Raw genomic sequence first — 16,150 nt, 5'->3', positions numbered from 1 at the left:
TCACTGTCATCACCTAGAGTCTGTGAAGGGCAGAGACAAGTTGCAAGTTGCTGATAAACAGGCCTCAAGTCTGATTCACCTGTTGCAATAGAAATGTTCAAATGGTAACTAGTCATGTACAAGGTGTTTGCTACTGTTATATTCTTCAAGCAAGCTGATGAATAGTATGTGCTCCTCTGTCACTGCAGAGAACAGGTTATAAATCCCATGTACAGGTTTTTTCGTGACTCAACAAAATGATGTTTGTACATTTCTACCTTGAACATAGGCTACACACTCAAACAGAAATGTTTGTAAATAAGGATCAGACTATGAACAAATAAATTACTTACATTAGATGACCTTTAGTTGTTTCTCTGCCAATTTTCTAGCCTATTATACTACGCAGGCTTGTTTGGCTGCAGTAGTACAATGAATTTTGATTTCTCTATCATGATGTGATTGAGTTTCTGGCCAAGACAATTCAAGTAGCATTTAATAGGCCTAACTATCAATAACTATTTTACACAGTCATAAGTTTTGTTTTTTAAGTTGGCAACTGAAAAAAACTACACCGCCACATCTGTATTGCAATGAATTGTGGGAAGTTGCTGACCCAGGTGACACCCAAGCCAGTATGACACTTATTTTTGCAGTTTCACTCATCCTGAGGTAACTTTTAAGAACTGCATATTTTGCAGATTCTAAAAAACTACATTCACAACAAGAAGAACATTATTGTCAGTTACACCCCTTCGGTTGTTTATGATTATTTTGTTCATCTTAACAATTGTTATTTCTACAGTAACTTTCTATTCCGCGGGTCATCAGTAAATTAAATTAGCTGTCATGTGTCATTAGGCTTCTTTCAGCTGTCAGCATGCTGTCATTTGTTTGGAGCCCAGTCAAAGTGACACATATTCTGCTGTGCAGAGGATTGTGGGTCAGAATAGCCAGAATAGCCAGAAAAGCATGCTGGCTTTCATACTGCAAAATGTGACTGGATGGACATCCTGGTATTTTTGGCATTCTGCATTTGACACACTTTGTATTGAGACATGCTAAATATTTTTTTGGCATACTATACAGTTTGGTAGTTTTGGTATTGGAACACACAGATGGCTTCCACTCTACTCTTCGTCTGCCCTCTCCTAGGCAGCTACTTTACAATGTGCTGCTTCTCACAACCAGGACTCAATCATATCGTGGTTCTCACGCAAATCAAAGACACTCTTCAAACCCAGACATGCTGTATCAGTTCTGTGTGTGAGAGACAGAAATATGTTAAAAAACGTTTTTGTAGTGCACAGCAGGAAGTAACAAGTACAGAGTAACGAGCAGCAGTGAATGTGAGGAGAGGGCACATAGTGCTCATTTACAAACAGTATGTTAGATTCAGTGATGGTGGTGGAAACAGAAGGCACAGTTTAATGTTATCCGCAACGTTTATTTTAAAAAATCAGCCAGAAATATGAGCCAAACATAAAAATCCATCTTCATGTGTTAAAGCACAAACTCTCCACATGCTTCATAAAAACTCACATTCAACTCAGATCCATCATTCAAAGTATCAAACAAAAAGGAAACAATAGCTCTCTTTTCAAAGTGTCTGTTCAGGTAGATGAGTGAGTTACAGCGTCTGACGTCTCCTTCTTGGCCTTCTTGTTGTCGTTTGCTTTCTGTGCCTTCATCCTCTTCAGCTGCTGCTCCTCCAGTCTCTGCTGTTTCTTCTGCAGGTATGCCGTCACGTTGTCAAAGCTCACCTTGTACAGATGCTCTAAGCGGTTGTGGGTCCTTGTGGAGGCTGCGGTGTAAGAGAACAGCGAGGAGGAAAAGGTTGGTGACAGGAACAACAGCCAAATTATTATCTGTGACATCATACGCACATGAAAAACAGGAGAGGTGGGGACATACACCAAAAACTTAACTTCACCCTCAGGTCATATGTGACTCTTAAATTCCTCCTGGTCATGTGTTGTTCTCATCTACATTTGTCTTTAAGAAGCACTGTGTTATCCTGCTGTGCACCATGATAATTGTTAGATATATCCAGAGGGGGAATGACTGTAAGGTTGTGCACGCAGTTTGGCAACGGAGGTTTGGCTGAGTGCAACAGCTTCTCAAGCTGTACAGGGGCATAAATCACTAAAAATCATGCATGCATCATGAATCAAATCGACAAATTGACTTTGACAACTGGTTACTGATTTCCAGATCCATCTGCTGTTACTGAGTGTGTAGAAGATAATAGCAAGTAGCCTCACATTCAGAGGCCAGACAGATATTTGGTGGAGAACCCTGACAAAGAATCACAAGCACACAAGTGACTAGATGCTTCTGACTATGTTATCTGTGGTCAGGTACAGAACGTCACATGCCATGACATAGACTCAAAGTTTTGTGTCTTAAAACCAGAAATCCTCTCTCCCCAAAGACAAGGACACAAAACCACTGTGTCAGAGGCTTGAGTTACAATTAAAGGGGTAGTTCCGATTTTTGAAGTGGGGTTGTATGAGATACTTATCCATAGTCAGTATATACAGTGGATGTCAGTCATCATGCCTTGAGTTTGGAGAAGCAGGCTGGAGTCTGACATGGAAGCTAAGAAATCTACTGCTGTCGATATCAATTTAAGTGTATGTTATATTGAGAGTATTTTCACTGCTTTAACTTAATGTCAGACAGTGAATTCCAACAGGAAAATGAAGCCATTGTGTTGCTTTCTTCAGAGCCAAACTCCATTGTGAAAAACAGTGATTTAACATTGTTGAACACAAACCAGCAGCTCCTGTGTTCAGCAAGCTAAAGTTACTCTTTTGGTCACTGGAGTCTGGTGGCTTTCATGAGAGCGTAAATTGGAACTGAAGATGTCAATGGCTTCCCTGTTGGAATGGACATTGTTCAGCTTCTGTGTCACACTCCTGCCTGCTTCTACAAACTGGAGGCATGCTTACTGACATCTACTCTATATAATATACTGATTATATTCAAGTACCCCATACAACCCCACTTCAAAAAATTCACTCTCTTACTCTCTTTAACAAGCCAACATTACAACAGGGAATTGTGTCTGCATTTTGTGTTGTTGACTTGCTGGCTAATATACTTCAGAGCTCAAAATTACAGTTGTTATACAAACACGAATCCTACTTCTTTAGGATTCCAGTTGGATTCTTGATTGTGTCCTGAGTCCAGCTAAGTTAACACATGTAATAGTCTGCAGCCATAAATGGCGATTCGGTTTAACAAGTAACCTTGTTAACTTGTGACCCTCAGCTGAATGCGTCTGTGGTTGCTCGTATGGTTGGTGTAGATCATTGGGTCCCAACCTTTTTCCTTCAGGGATCCCTTCTCTGTCATTAAGTAAACGGATGACACCTGACTAAGTAACATATTTTATGGATATTTCATATTATATTCAAAGCCTAAGAATAACAGAACAGAACAACTGATAAACTATATAATTAAGCCAGATAATACACACAATAATTGCAGGAAGATTGTTTAAAACCAGTGATTTGGATGAATATTGAGCAGATCATTTCCTGTGAATATAAAATATTACATCAGAGATACATTTTCAGAATATTTTTAGGAACTTTTGATAAGATTCTGTCTGTATCATGTATTTTTAGGAGGCTGAGCTCGCAAGATCCAACAAGTCCACCACCTATGATGTCAAGACGCAAAATGACACAGGCTGTTCCAGCAGTTCCATTTTTCTATATTCTGACGCGATGAACGACATGTTAGGGTACGTTAATTAGAGTCTGTACAGCTGCACGTAAACTAGGGATGTCCTCTGATCGGGTATCGGTGCCGATTACGTTATTTTTACAAAGTCGGAATGGGTAATAAAAGATCGGAGGAATCAAAATAACAACAATGGCCAGGTTTTTCATCTATGTTGTTCACTGTTGCCTCCGCTTTCCAATGTATAGCCTAAAGTGTGGCGATCCTGTATATTTTATAAATATATTTTTTTTAATAAGACAGTCAGCTGATGGCTTGCTCACCTCTTGACACTGAGGTACCTCCAGACACACCCGCCGGTGCTATCGGCCAGTGGGATGGCTCGATCAGCTGAGTCCAGGTAGACCGGCCCCTACATTATGCCGCTCCTGGTAGTATGGCGAGAGTCGCCGGCGAGTGAGAAATGAGCCAGAAGTCCTCTGCGTATTCGGCCTACCACGGCATTTTACACCACTCAAAGTCCGCAAAATAGGTGCGCTTCCCTGGAATATCATCCACCCGACCACCGGCCTCACCTCAGATTCCCCGCCACGGATATCAAGGGATCCTACGGAGCCTCCACGCCCGAAACAACGCCGGAGCGTTACGGCATTCACACACGGTCCTGTGAGTTGGCAAAAGCCGGGGGCTACTTTTCGTTTCATTATTCCTTATTTGGAACCTTCGGGCCGGGTTGATTTAGTGTTTTGAAACTGAACTGAGTCAGATATGGTGTAAGACAACTATCAAAAAGATATGTGCATAGTTTTAACCATTTGTATTCGTAATGTTAAACATTTGTATGTCAATAAAATTCACAAAATTCTGCTGTCATATAGGCCTACGTGAGTTTGTGAAATTGTTCGGGTTAGGATTGTTTTTATGTGAGTATGAATCTAAAAGCTGTGAGTGCAAAGTGTTGTGAACACTAATTCAAGTTTGTGGGTACGTGTAGAAAAGTGTTGAAATTACGTCACTGAGGTCACAGGCAGATCACAGGGGAAAGTAATCAACCGTGATTCCTCCAAACGCGCATGCCCCAAAGGCAAAGATGGCTGACGACAGCGGACTGGGTGGAGCTGCCAGCTTATGTTGCTGTGTCCACTGTTGCTGTGTGATCCACTAAATCGTGTCCCATAAGAACAACCCAAATGTGGGGCGTCAGTGTCTTAGTGGTAGAGCAGACGCCTATGGCAAGCCATTTTAACATTTAATCGCTAGACTGGATATTCATTACTGATATCTGCAACATAATTTTGCCTAGTCAAAACTCTTATTCAAGATATCCCTAATTAGATTTTGCCTAGTCAAAACTCTAATTACAGATATCTGTAATTCAGTTTTGACTAGTAAGATTCAAACTATTTTTGCCATTCATGTGTACGGGGTTTGTCATTATAGATATCTCCAATGTAGCTGTGGATATCTGCAATTGTTATTGCGGATATCTGCAACTGAACTGTGGATATCTGTAATTCCAGTTTGAGATATCTACAATTTAATTTTGACTAGTCATAATTCAAGTTCAAGATATCTTTAATTATCATCAATTGAAGATATCTACATGGTCCTTTCTAGATATATTGAATTGAGTTTCAGATAGTCAGAATGACGTTGTAGATATCTTGAATTCGAATTATGACTAGTCAAAATGACGTTGTAGATATCTGTAACTGAATTATGACTAGTCAAAATGACGTTATGGATATCTGTAACTGAATTATGACTAGTCAAAATGACGTTGTAGATATCCGCAACTGAATTATGACTAGTCAAAATGACATTGTAGATATCCGCAACTGAATTATGACTAGTCAAAATGACGTTGTAGATATCTCAAACTGGAATTATAGATAGTCATAATGTAATTGTAGATATCTATAATGACAAACCCCATACACATGAATGGCAAAAATAGTTTGAATCTTACTAGTCAAAACTGAATTACAGATATCTGTAACTGTAGTTTTGACTAGTCAAAACTGAATTACAGATATCTGTAACTGTAGTTTTGACTAGTCAGAATGACATTATAGATATCTGTAATTCAGTTTTGACTAGTCAGAATGACGTTATAGATATCTGTAATTCAGTTTTGACTAGTCAGAATGACATTATAGATATCTGTAATTCAGTTTTGACAAGTCAGAATGACGTTACAGATATCTTAAATTAAAATTCATACTAGTCACAATGACATTACTACTAGTCAAAATGACGTTATAGTTATCTATAATGGTAATTCCGGATAGTCGGACTTAGTGATTAAATGTTAAAACGGCTTGCCATAGGCGCCCCATGTACAAGGCTGTTGCCGCAGCGGCCCGGGTTCAAATCCAGCCTGTGGCCCTTTGCTGCATGTCATCCCCCCTCTCTCTCCCCCCTTCATACTTACCTGTCCTGTCCATTAAAGGCAAAATGGCCAAAAAAAAAATCTTTAAAAAAAAAAGAACAACCCAAATGTGTCTGCATTTTTCATTTATTTTTCATTTTCATTTCTGCCACACTATCAACACATGCTCATTCTTCCATACAGGTAGGCCTACGTGTGGTTCTCAATAAAAAGTAAATACATGCTATCTATAACTAGGTTGTAAATAAACCATAAACATCAAATATCAAATTAAATTAAAAGTATTAAATACATCTGCATCAATAACCTGGAAAATAAGGCAACAGTTCACAAAGAGACAAACCAGGCATACATTTAACCACTCATACTGCCATCTACTGGTGGAGAGTCAGCTTAACCGACTTCCACTCTGTTTCGCTCAGGCAACAGCGCATTACGGTGGAAACCCAGTTAAATACAACTTCGAACAGAGAGAGACGCAGCGACGGAGGGAGAGGCGCCGACGGAGGAGCCCGCTGCGCCAACATCACCCACTGCGCTGTCCACAATGTGTGACCTGCCTCCCTGCCTACCCTTTTTGAAGAAGAGATAAAACGTTACCAGAATGAGACACCACTACGAGCCGACCAGGATCCACTCTTGTGGTAGAAAACTACAGGCGCACTGAAGTAGGTAGGTAGGTAGGTCAGAACAGGTGTTTTCATCTGAGTGTCACGTTCATATTGTGCCAGCAATAAGCAGCTTATTTTTGGTGGGGTTTTTTTGTAAAAAATAAAATAATAATAATAATAACAATAATAATAACAACAACAACAATAATAATAATAATAATAAATTCGAATATTATTTGAACTCTACTAAATTAATTCGAAAATATTCAAAATCAGTTTCATGGTGCTTTTGACAGCCCTAATACACACTGCACTAGTTGGATCATTACAGAGGTCACTGATGAAACAGATCATCATGAGTAAAAGGCCTGCATGCAGAACTTAGCCTGCGTAAGCGGCACAAGGTGTTTGATGGAGGTGGCTTGTGAGGTCATGTGACACTGCGGGTTGTGTTTTCTAGAGGCTAGAAGTGGCATGAGGATAAGAGAGGGAAGTTGCAGGAGATGCACCAACAAGAGGGTAAAAAGCCACATGAAAGCACTGAGGGGTGTGTGTGTGTGTGTGTGTGTGTGTGTGTGCGCGCGCATTTGTATGTGCGTGATGACTCACCCTCAAGCGTCTCCCAATGTGGCTTGAAGGCTGCAGTCACTCTGTTCATTTCCGGGCTCTCAGTATCACACTAGACGGAGCAGGAGAGCACACAGGTCAGGCAGAGTCAGCACACACACAGATGGAATTATAAAGACGACCACACTAGCAAATGGCCTGTCAGTACACCTCGGTGTCTCCGCCACCGCAGAATGATTCAATCATAGAGGCACAAAAGCAGCTCCTGTACCAAACTCTTTAAAAATAACTTTTTAAAAACAACAGATTCACATAGGCTGCAAACTAATGAAAACATAGTCAATAGTAGATACCATGGCAACCACAAATGTGTGGCGTCCCACTGTGAACCACATGTTACCATCTGTGCTCAGAGTACTTAAATGAATTCAACTTTTATTTACATGCACAAACAGATGGACCGAGTTTATACTATAGAAATATAAAAATAGATCATTAGAATCATATCAGTGCATTATCTAAGTGTGAATGAAAAGCATCAGTGTATTATTATCATCACTAAATCATGCACAGCTGAGATGAGCCATGCCCTTATTGGGATGCTTGGAGATCTAATGGAGTGATCATGTGACTTAAGTCTAGTTCACATTACACGATTTTCACCCCAATTTTGCGTTGCGGAGACTATCGTAATCTTTTGAGTGTTCATACCTGGCGAAGTGTGTTTCTGTCAGCGGGAGTCTCGCCAACTGTGTTACAACCTGTGTGTGCACACCACAAGATTTCTCCACCGAAACCTCGCCGACAGAGGCCCAGATAATGTGGTGACGTCACCTAACTTGGAGACGACACATCGTACAGGCATGAATATTCTTTATTATCCTGGGTCCAAACACAACGCGCTCCCCGTGATCCTGTGGACGCCGCCATTGTTGTTGTTGTTGCTTGCTGGCCGGCTTTCAGTGTTGCCAGATCATGGGAGAGAAACAAGCAACCAGGGCTATGGAAACAAGCCAAAAAGAAGCGACTGCAGTCCGACATAGCCTACTATCATGCGTTCAAATAACTTATTAGATGGATGTATAGAGAAGGTGACATTTAGAGAGCATGCCCAAATAAGCAACTTCACTTTAGAAACAAGCCCAAAGTCGCGGCTAATAAGCGGCAACCCTGTGGCTTGTTCTCCTCACATTTCTTCCGTCCTCCTGCGTGCTGACGTAGGACGTATCCCGCCTCTCATTGGCTGATGCTGTTTGTCAGTCGTGTCAGCCTTCTCCAGTTTTCTAGCATGCCAGATATCCAGTCCCAAGCCCCTTTTATACTGCCAGATTTTCCTCGAATGTTGGGCCGTTTTGCCGGCAAGCTGCGAGCATTTAGACACACAGAGCCAGATTGGCGAGTTGATCCGAGGTGCCCAATTTCCCACCTCGTAGGATAATTATATTGGCGGAACTCTTTAAGTTTAAACAGACCGAGGCGGCCTTCTGCAACGGGAGAGGCAGTGGATGACTTGTGGGAGGAGCTGTTGATGACGCCGCACGTGCGAGCCACTGGCGGTGGATAAATAGGAAACAGCTGATAGCAGGAATTAGCAAGCAGCTAGTAGCAAGAGGGAAACGCAAACCAGACAGACACTGTAAAGATGAGCAACTGAGGAGACAAAGAATTGCGCACCCTCCTTGCCCTTGTGCACAAAGAGGCCATTAACCGTCATGACGGGAACGGGGAAGAACAGGCCGACTTACGAGAGAATCGGCGAAGGACTGACCAGCCATGGGAACTGCCCATCGGTCCAACATCCCATTGTTCCGACCATATTAAAATGAATGAAAAAGAAAATGGCAAACACATAAGCCGTGAGCCTGCTTCGCCTCAAGCCTTTCCCAGCTGACCCAGAGCCGTTCGTGGGGCACCATGAAGGCAGAAATATGCCCGCCGGGAGCCATTCAGCACCGTCGGACTAATGGGATGTCGGACCAATGGGCTGTCGGACCAATGACATGGACCCCCAGCCACGGCTTCCCTCCCACGACACTATTTATGTCACACGCTGAGCTACACATTTTGTTACTTGCTCACGCCCCCCATTGCCCCAAAAAATATTATCTAAGTTATTGACCATTAAATCAAGGTCTGCTTACTCTCTTTTTCATTAGCTTTCTAACACATTGTTCCCTCTGTGACAGCAGATGCAGTTTTAACACATTAAAATCAAATAATATACTGCAAATGCATATCTATATACCCAGGGGCTACACAATGAAGCTGCTGCCATGCCAGAAAAAAAACAAAACACTGATCAGCATCAGGTAATAAGTTGAAAGGTTTCTTGTAATAACAAGATGTGTTTCACGTTTTTACACGATATTTTCATGTTATATCAAGAACAAGACAGGACAAGACAGTGCCAAGGGTTTATCAATACATAGCACAGTAAAGTACCTGATGTTTTGGGGGTTAATCAGGATTTTTTTGGATGCTTTCGCTTTTGGATGCACATGATAAGTGATCACGTTATAACCAGAGTTGGGTATAACGCGTTAGAGTACTTTGATTACTTTTTGCAGTAACGAGTAACCTAACGCATTAGATTGCTGTTTGAGTAATCAAATACTTGAGTACATTTTCAAACAAGCCATCAGTTACTTCTGTTACTTTTAGAATGCTGGTCCTTCAGCTCCGAAACAGCAACAGTTGTCTTTTGGTTCTAGTAACGGAGATAACGTTAAACCTATCAGTCCGAAAGAAGTCATGAAGCTTGTGGCTAGCTACATGGTAGAAGAAATGCTGCCATTGTCTACGGTAGAGTCTAAAAAAAAAAAAGGTGGAGGAGGACTCGCTGACAGACAGGTCATACTCAGGAGGACTTGCATTATGCCTGGTACACACTACACGATTGTGGAGTCATAAAATCGTGCTGTGACTTGGCCGACAGACATGACACACTACACGATGGTACTCACCAATTATCCCGGTCGTCTTTCACGACATGTGTGATGTCATCGGGTTATTCTTGTCCTATTTTTATTACTTTTACGATCATCTGAGTCACTGTGTCTGTTCATGTGCCGGCTGAAATGTTGTTGTAGTCACCTAAAAGCATCAGCAGATGGCAGGAGCTTCATTTGAAGTGCCATACATAAACATTCAAGCTACTGAATCCTCCACAACCAAGTTCCTACAAATGTTTCACAATAAAAGCCTATTTAGAAAATGGAGGGATTCTCTCAGCCGAGATTATAAGGAGCTTTTAATTTGAAAGAAATTCAGGAATTGTTGAACTTAAAATGAGGGCACGATATGTTAACTTTATGAAGACAAAGGGAGCGGATAAAAAGTAAGAATATAAAAACACAGAGGGATTAATAAATAACGGACCGTCTATAATGTAGTCTGTTTCAAATGAAGCTGGGAGCCTCTGCAGTTGTGGTGAGTAAAAGCCCCGCCGCTATTTGTTAATGTTATTATTTTATGTCCATCTCCATGAGAATGTAACATTGTTTGCTAGCTTGATGCTAATGACAATGTACTCTGAGGGTTGACAAAGTGCCTCTGCTGTTTCACACCATCATTTCCCCCTTTTACTCTGTGTGGTAACATCCCTAGAGCAAATATTAAAAACGCTGGGGTGTTGTTGTCATACAGTTGTCTACAGCAGCAGATCGTTCTGTGTTTCTACTGGTCAAAGTGACGGCTGTGATGGGAGAATTGGATCTCAGTGAAGGGCAAGTGGTCCATAACTTTAATTTTGGAGACAAAAAAATGTAGGCTTAACGCAGTAAAGTAACTGGTTACTTTAAAAAAAGTAACGCATTAAAGTACTTTGATTACTTTTAAAGTAACCCTTACCCAACTCTGGTTATAACATGGAACATTTCATGTTATATATATATATATACATATACATACATATACATGTATATATATACATGTATATACATATATACATGTATATATATACATGTATATATACATGTATATACATATATACATGTATATATATACATGTATATATATACATGTATATACATATATACATGTATATATATATATATATATATATATATATATATATATATATATATATATATATATGTATATTTGTTGTCAGTCACTTTAAACTTGAACATTAACATTAAATAAAAAACAGCTGGTTTGCTTTGGCTGCTTTGGCCCCTTAAATAGAAAATAAATCAACACAAGAAATCTTTAAAATGGCTAACACAGGAAATTAAAATAGCAGCAAGACTCCACACACTTGTGTTAACACCACAAGACATCAATGAACATTTGTTTCAAGGGGGCGCTGAGAGGCTGTGGGGCGCTGAGAGGCTGTGAGATGCGCTGAGATCGCGAGACCGCAGAGACGAGATTTGGATGAATCATGGCGGCGCCCGGCTGCTAGATCAGACTACAACTTCTCTCCTGCCTTTTCAACCAAAAATAACATAAAACATTTCAAAAAGTTCACGATCATCAAGGAATAACATACCCAGAACATACAGGAAGATACCGCATGCCGATCAGAGTGGAGGACCTTGAGGACCTACCGCCTTGCAATGGAAAACAACAGCCCGGTTCACCACACTCCCAACCCAAACAAACGGAAAAATAAAGATTCAGCCACCGACACCGATGATCTTCAAACCATGGATATACAGGTCAGTGTACTCGAATCCATAAACAAAAAACTGGACGTTCTCAACATGCTTCGTCAGGAAATAAAAGACCTCAGATCCAGCCTTGAATTCACACACAGCCAAATAACCGATCTCCAAACAGACAATACACAATTACACACCACTGTTGAGCTACTCACCTCCCAGATATCCACAATCCAGAAAGAAAATAAAACCCTGAAAGAAACCGTCCTGAGCATTCAAACATGAAGCATGCGAGACAACCTCATTTTCTCAGGAATCCCCAAAAGCACGACAGATAACCCCGACACACACACGCAACTTCATGCAGTCCGCTCTCAAACTCCCGTCAGGCACCGTCAACAAAATCACATTTCACCGTATACATCGCCTTGGAGCCCGCACCAGATCACACCCCCGTCCCATCATTGCAAAATTTGAACACTTCCAACAAAAAGAACTGGTGAAAAGCAAAGGGAGGGAGCTGAAAGGAACCGTGTTCGGGATGAACTATCAGTTCCCAAAGGAAATAACTGAAAGACGTAAAATACCGTACCCCATCCTCAAGCAGCGCAGGCAGAAGGGTGAACGGGCCACCCTGGTTGTGGACAAACTGTACATAGAAGGACAATTATTCCGGGACTCCTCCATCACACCCTGGCTCATATGACATGCGGACGTAAGCTTAAATACTCAAACTCTTTCCAATGAAGATGCATACATAAAAATCTCACTCCTCGTTACACCCTCCCCCCTTCTTTAAAAAACAAACGAACTTCGTTTCTCTTGCTCACCCTTGATTAATCTCTCTCTCTCCGACTTTAACTTGACACGCTCGCACGCGTGCGCACGCACGCACAAGCGAACACTCATTCCTACACAAGCACACACACACCCTCACTCTGACACACACTCATACTCACTCATTGTGCTAATTGTTGTTGTTGTTCTTTTGTGTTTTAGTGTAACTATGTCTTGTTTCGTGCTTTTGTTAACTGTTTTCCCTTCTCGTATAAATTTTTTGGGCGCATGTATGTCTATAATATGCTTACATATGATACATGTCACAGGAAGCAAAGGAGGGGACTGGCAGAGATTTAATTATTAACAAACCATATCATTCTCAATGTCATCCTTAAAGTACATCAGCTGGAACATCCAGGGCATTGGGTCGCCGGCAAAACGTACTAAAGTTCTAAACCACCTGGCTAAAATAAAACCCAGTTTCTGCCTACTACAGGAAACACATCTCACAGCATCGGAACATATAAAACTTAAGACCAAATGGATAGATCGAATCTTCTCTGCTTCTTACAACTCCAAAAAACGAGGAACTGTTATCTTGATAAATAAAAATATCCCATATCACAATGAAACTACAATCACAGATCCAGATGGCCGTTTTGTTATCACATCAGAAATATTAAAATAACAATTGCAAATATTTACGGACCCAATGAAGACAACCCACATTTTTTTCATACAGTATTCTCTCATCTCAATAATCTTTCTGATTCAGCAATTATAGTAGGGGGAGATTTTAATACAATCCTCAATCCAAATCTTGACAGATCGAATCCTGGAACCACTCACAGATCATGGCACTAATCTGATATTATCAAAAAATATATGGAAGACCTTGGACTTAGCGATTGTAGGTGAACCAAAAACCCACTTCATAAAGAATACACTTACTACTCACCCCCTCACAAAAGTTACTCCCGCATTGACTACTTTCTACTAAGCAATTCTATTATACCTCAAATTAACAACTCAGAAATTCATCCAATAATCATCTCAGACCATGGCCCAATCAGCTTTGATATAGTGCAAGAACCTACCTCCATCCGTTCTTTGGGAAACAACAAAAGCAGTCATCAGGGGCCATATCATCTCATACTCCACCCACAAGAAGAAAAAGGAACAAGAACTGGAACATAAACTGAAACATCTCCATTCTCAACAATCCTGCAACCCCACCGAACATACTCAAAATGAAATACAGAAAGTTAAAACACAGCTTGATAACATAATACATCAGCAAACTCAATTTCTCATGCAAAGAACGAGACTGAATTATTTTGAACATAATGAAAAATCAAGTAAATTTCTCGCGAAACAACTGAAAAGAAACAAAGAAAAATCAGTTATTACAACTATCCAAGACCCACAGGGAAACTTAATATACAACCCAAAAGAAATAAACACAATATTTTGTAACTACTATCAAACTCTCTACCGCTCAGACAATGTAACAAATATCTCCGACATCCACTCCTTCCTCAACAATATTGAACTACCAAAAATAACAGAAGAACAAGCAACCATATTAGACCGACCCTTAAACTCAGAAGAACTCAGGAAAGCCATTTTCTCCATGCCCAACAACAAATCACCCGGTTCAGATGGTTACCCAATAGAATTTTATAAAACACCACTGGCACCTCATATCTCCCCTTTACAATAGAATGGTCAATGAAATCAAATAATCAGGAACCATACCCACACACGAATTCAGCTCATATCTCAGTTCTGCTCAAACCTGATAAAGATCCAACTCTCACCTCCAGCTACAGACCAATAAGCCTGATCAACTGTGATTTAAAAATAATAAGCAAAGCTTTAGCTAACAGATTAGAAACAGTTATACCCACAATAATTCATCCAGATCAAACAGGATTCGTAAAAGGCAGGCACTCATCCACCAATATGCGTCGTTTATTCAACCTCATCAGTCTATCCCAGAGAAATCACCTCATCACCATAATCACATCACTGGACGCAGAAAAGGCCTTCAATTAAGTCAACTGGACATTTCTCTTCACTACCATTGAGAAGTTTGGTTTTGGGGAGTCGTTCACTCACTGGATCAAAACTCTTTACAACACCCCGTCCGCTTCAGTTATAAATAACAATATCACCTCTCAACGCTTTCTACTACAACGGGGCACAAGACAAGGATGTCCTCTCCATTACTATTTGCAATATTCATTGAACCTCACATTACTGGTGTACAAACAAATCATTTTCACCACAAGATTAGTTTATATGCAGACGATATCCTACTGTACTTACCAAACCCCTCAACAATCTCGTTTCCACATTCTCAAAAATTTCTGATTACTCCATAAACTGGTCCAAATCCAAAATTCTTCCACTCTGTGAAGGAGACTGGAATGCTGCATCCAAAAAAAGCCTCCCTGACAATAAAAACAGGCAACATTAAATACCTTGGTATCAATGTTTCCACCAAGCTGTCAGAGCTATTTTCTCTAAACTACATACCATTACAAAAAAGCATTGAAGAAGACCTCACTTGCTGGAACAACTTACCAGTCTCACTGATCGGAAGAATAGCAGTAATAAAAATGACCATAATGCCAAAAATAAACTACCTTTTTTCTATGACACGACTCATCCTCCACGCTGGTTTAACACAATAGACTCTGTCATAACCAAATTCTACTGGAAATATAAAAAAACACAAATAAAACTATCCATCCTTCAGAAACCTAAAGACCGCGGAGGCCTAGCTGCTCCAAATTTTAGATTTTACCACCTTGCAAATCATCTTCAGTACATACCCATATGGTTGCAAAAAACTCATCATACACAACACCCCTGGCTGGACATAGACTAGGGATGGGTACCGAACCCTGGTACTGAACGAGCCCTGGGGCTACATTCTTTAAGACCACAGTATTGATAAGCTCTGACCTTAACGGTTCTGCTATCGGTACTGGAGCAGTCACGTTTTATTTTTTTTTATTTTTTTTTTATATGATAAACCTTATCTTGCATATTTATCTCACCAACTCCATCAATTATCCGTCATTGTATCATAATTTTCGCTATTCTCCCTGAAGACGAGAGATCTGTCTCACTCACCCTGGCTGCCTGCTGTGTGTGAGTGGAGAGCAGGGGGGCGGGGCTGTTGTTCCAGTCTCTCTCACACACACACACACACACACACACACACACAAGACAGCGCATACACCAACTCAAGCTCGTAGCCTACCTTTAGATAGATAACGATAGCAGAGAGAGCCAAACGGTCAAAAGTGTGGCTTTACATTACAAGAGTTGATGCAGACACAGCGCGTTGTCACAAGTGTGACAAATGTTTTGCGTGTAAGGGCGGCAACACTAGTAATGTGTCAAAACACCTTGCGAAAGTGCATCATATTCAGACAGAAAAATGTACAGGGTTTGACTGCCCTAGCACAGCTAGTTCATCTACGTCTAGTCCAGGTTTGTAACATTATGCT

At 40.7% G+C, this 16,150-nt stretch overlaps 1 protein-coding gene across 2 annotated transcripts in view; it reads right to left on the bottom strand.

Moving 5' to 3' along the window:
* Window positions 1-1,405: 1,405 nt before the first annotated feature.
* Window positions 1,406-16,150, bottom strand: part of wdr4 (WD repeat domain 4) — a 48,086-nt gene continuing 33,341 nt past the window's right edge. Inside the window, exons 10-11 of one of the 2 annotated variants that reach the window (XM_033617556.2) lie at window positions 7,285-7,354; window positions 1,406-1,783 (exon numbers count right to left, since the gene is read on the bottom strand). In XM_033617556.2, coding sequence (XP_033473447.1) covers window positions 1,593-1,783; window positions 7,285-7,354 — 261 coding nt within the window. In that variant the 3' untranslated portion in view covers window positions 1,406-1,592. The remainder of the gene's footprint in view (window positions 1,784-7,284; window positions 7,355-16,150) is intronic. The other variant, XM_078174267.1, reaches the window with a different exon arrangement.

This window comes from Epinephelus lanceolatus, chromosome 14 (genome assembly GCF_041903045.1).
Source record: "Epinephelus lanceolatus isolate andai-2023 chromosome 14, ASM4190304v1, whole genome shotgun sequence".
NCBI lineage: Eukaryota > Metazoa > Chordata > Actinopteri > Perciformes > Serranidae > Epinephelus > Epinephelus lanceolatus.
This window is presented reverse-complemented; position numbering and strand designations above follow the sequence as displayed.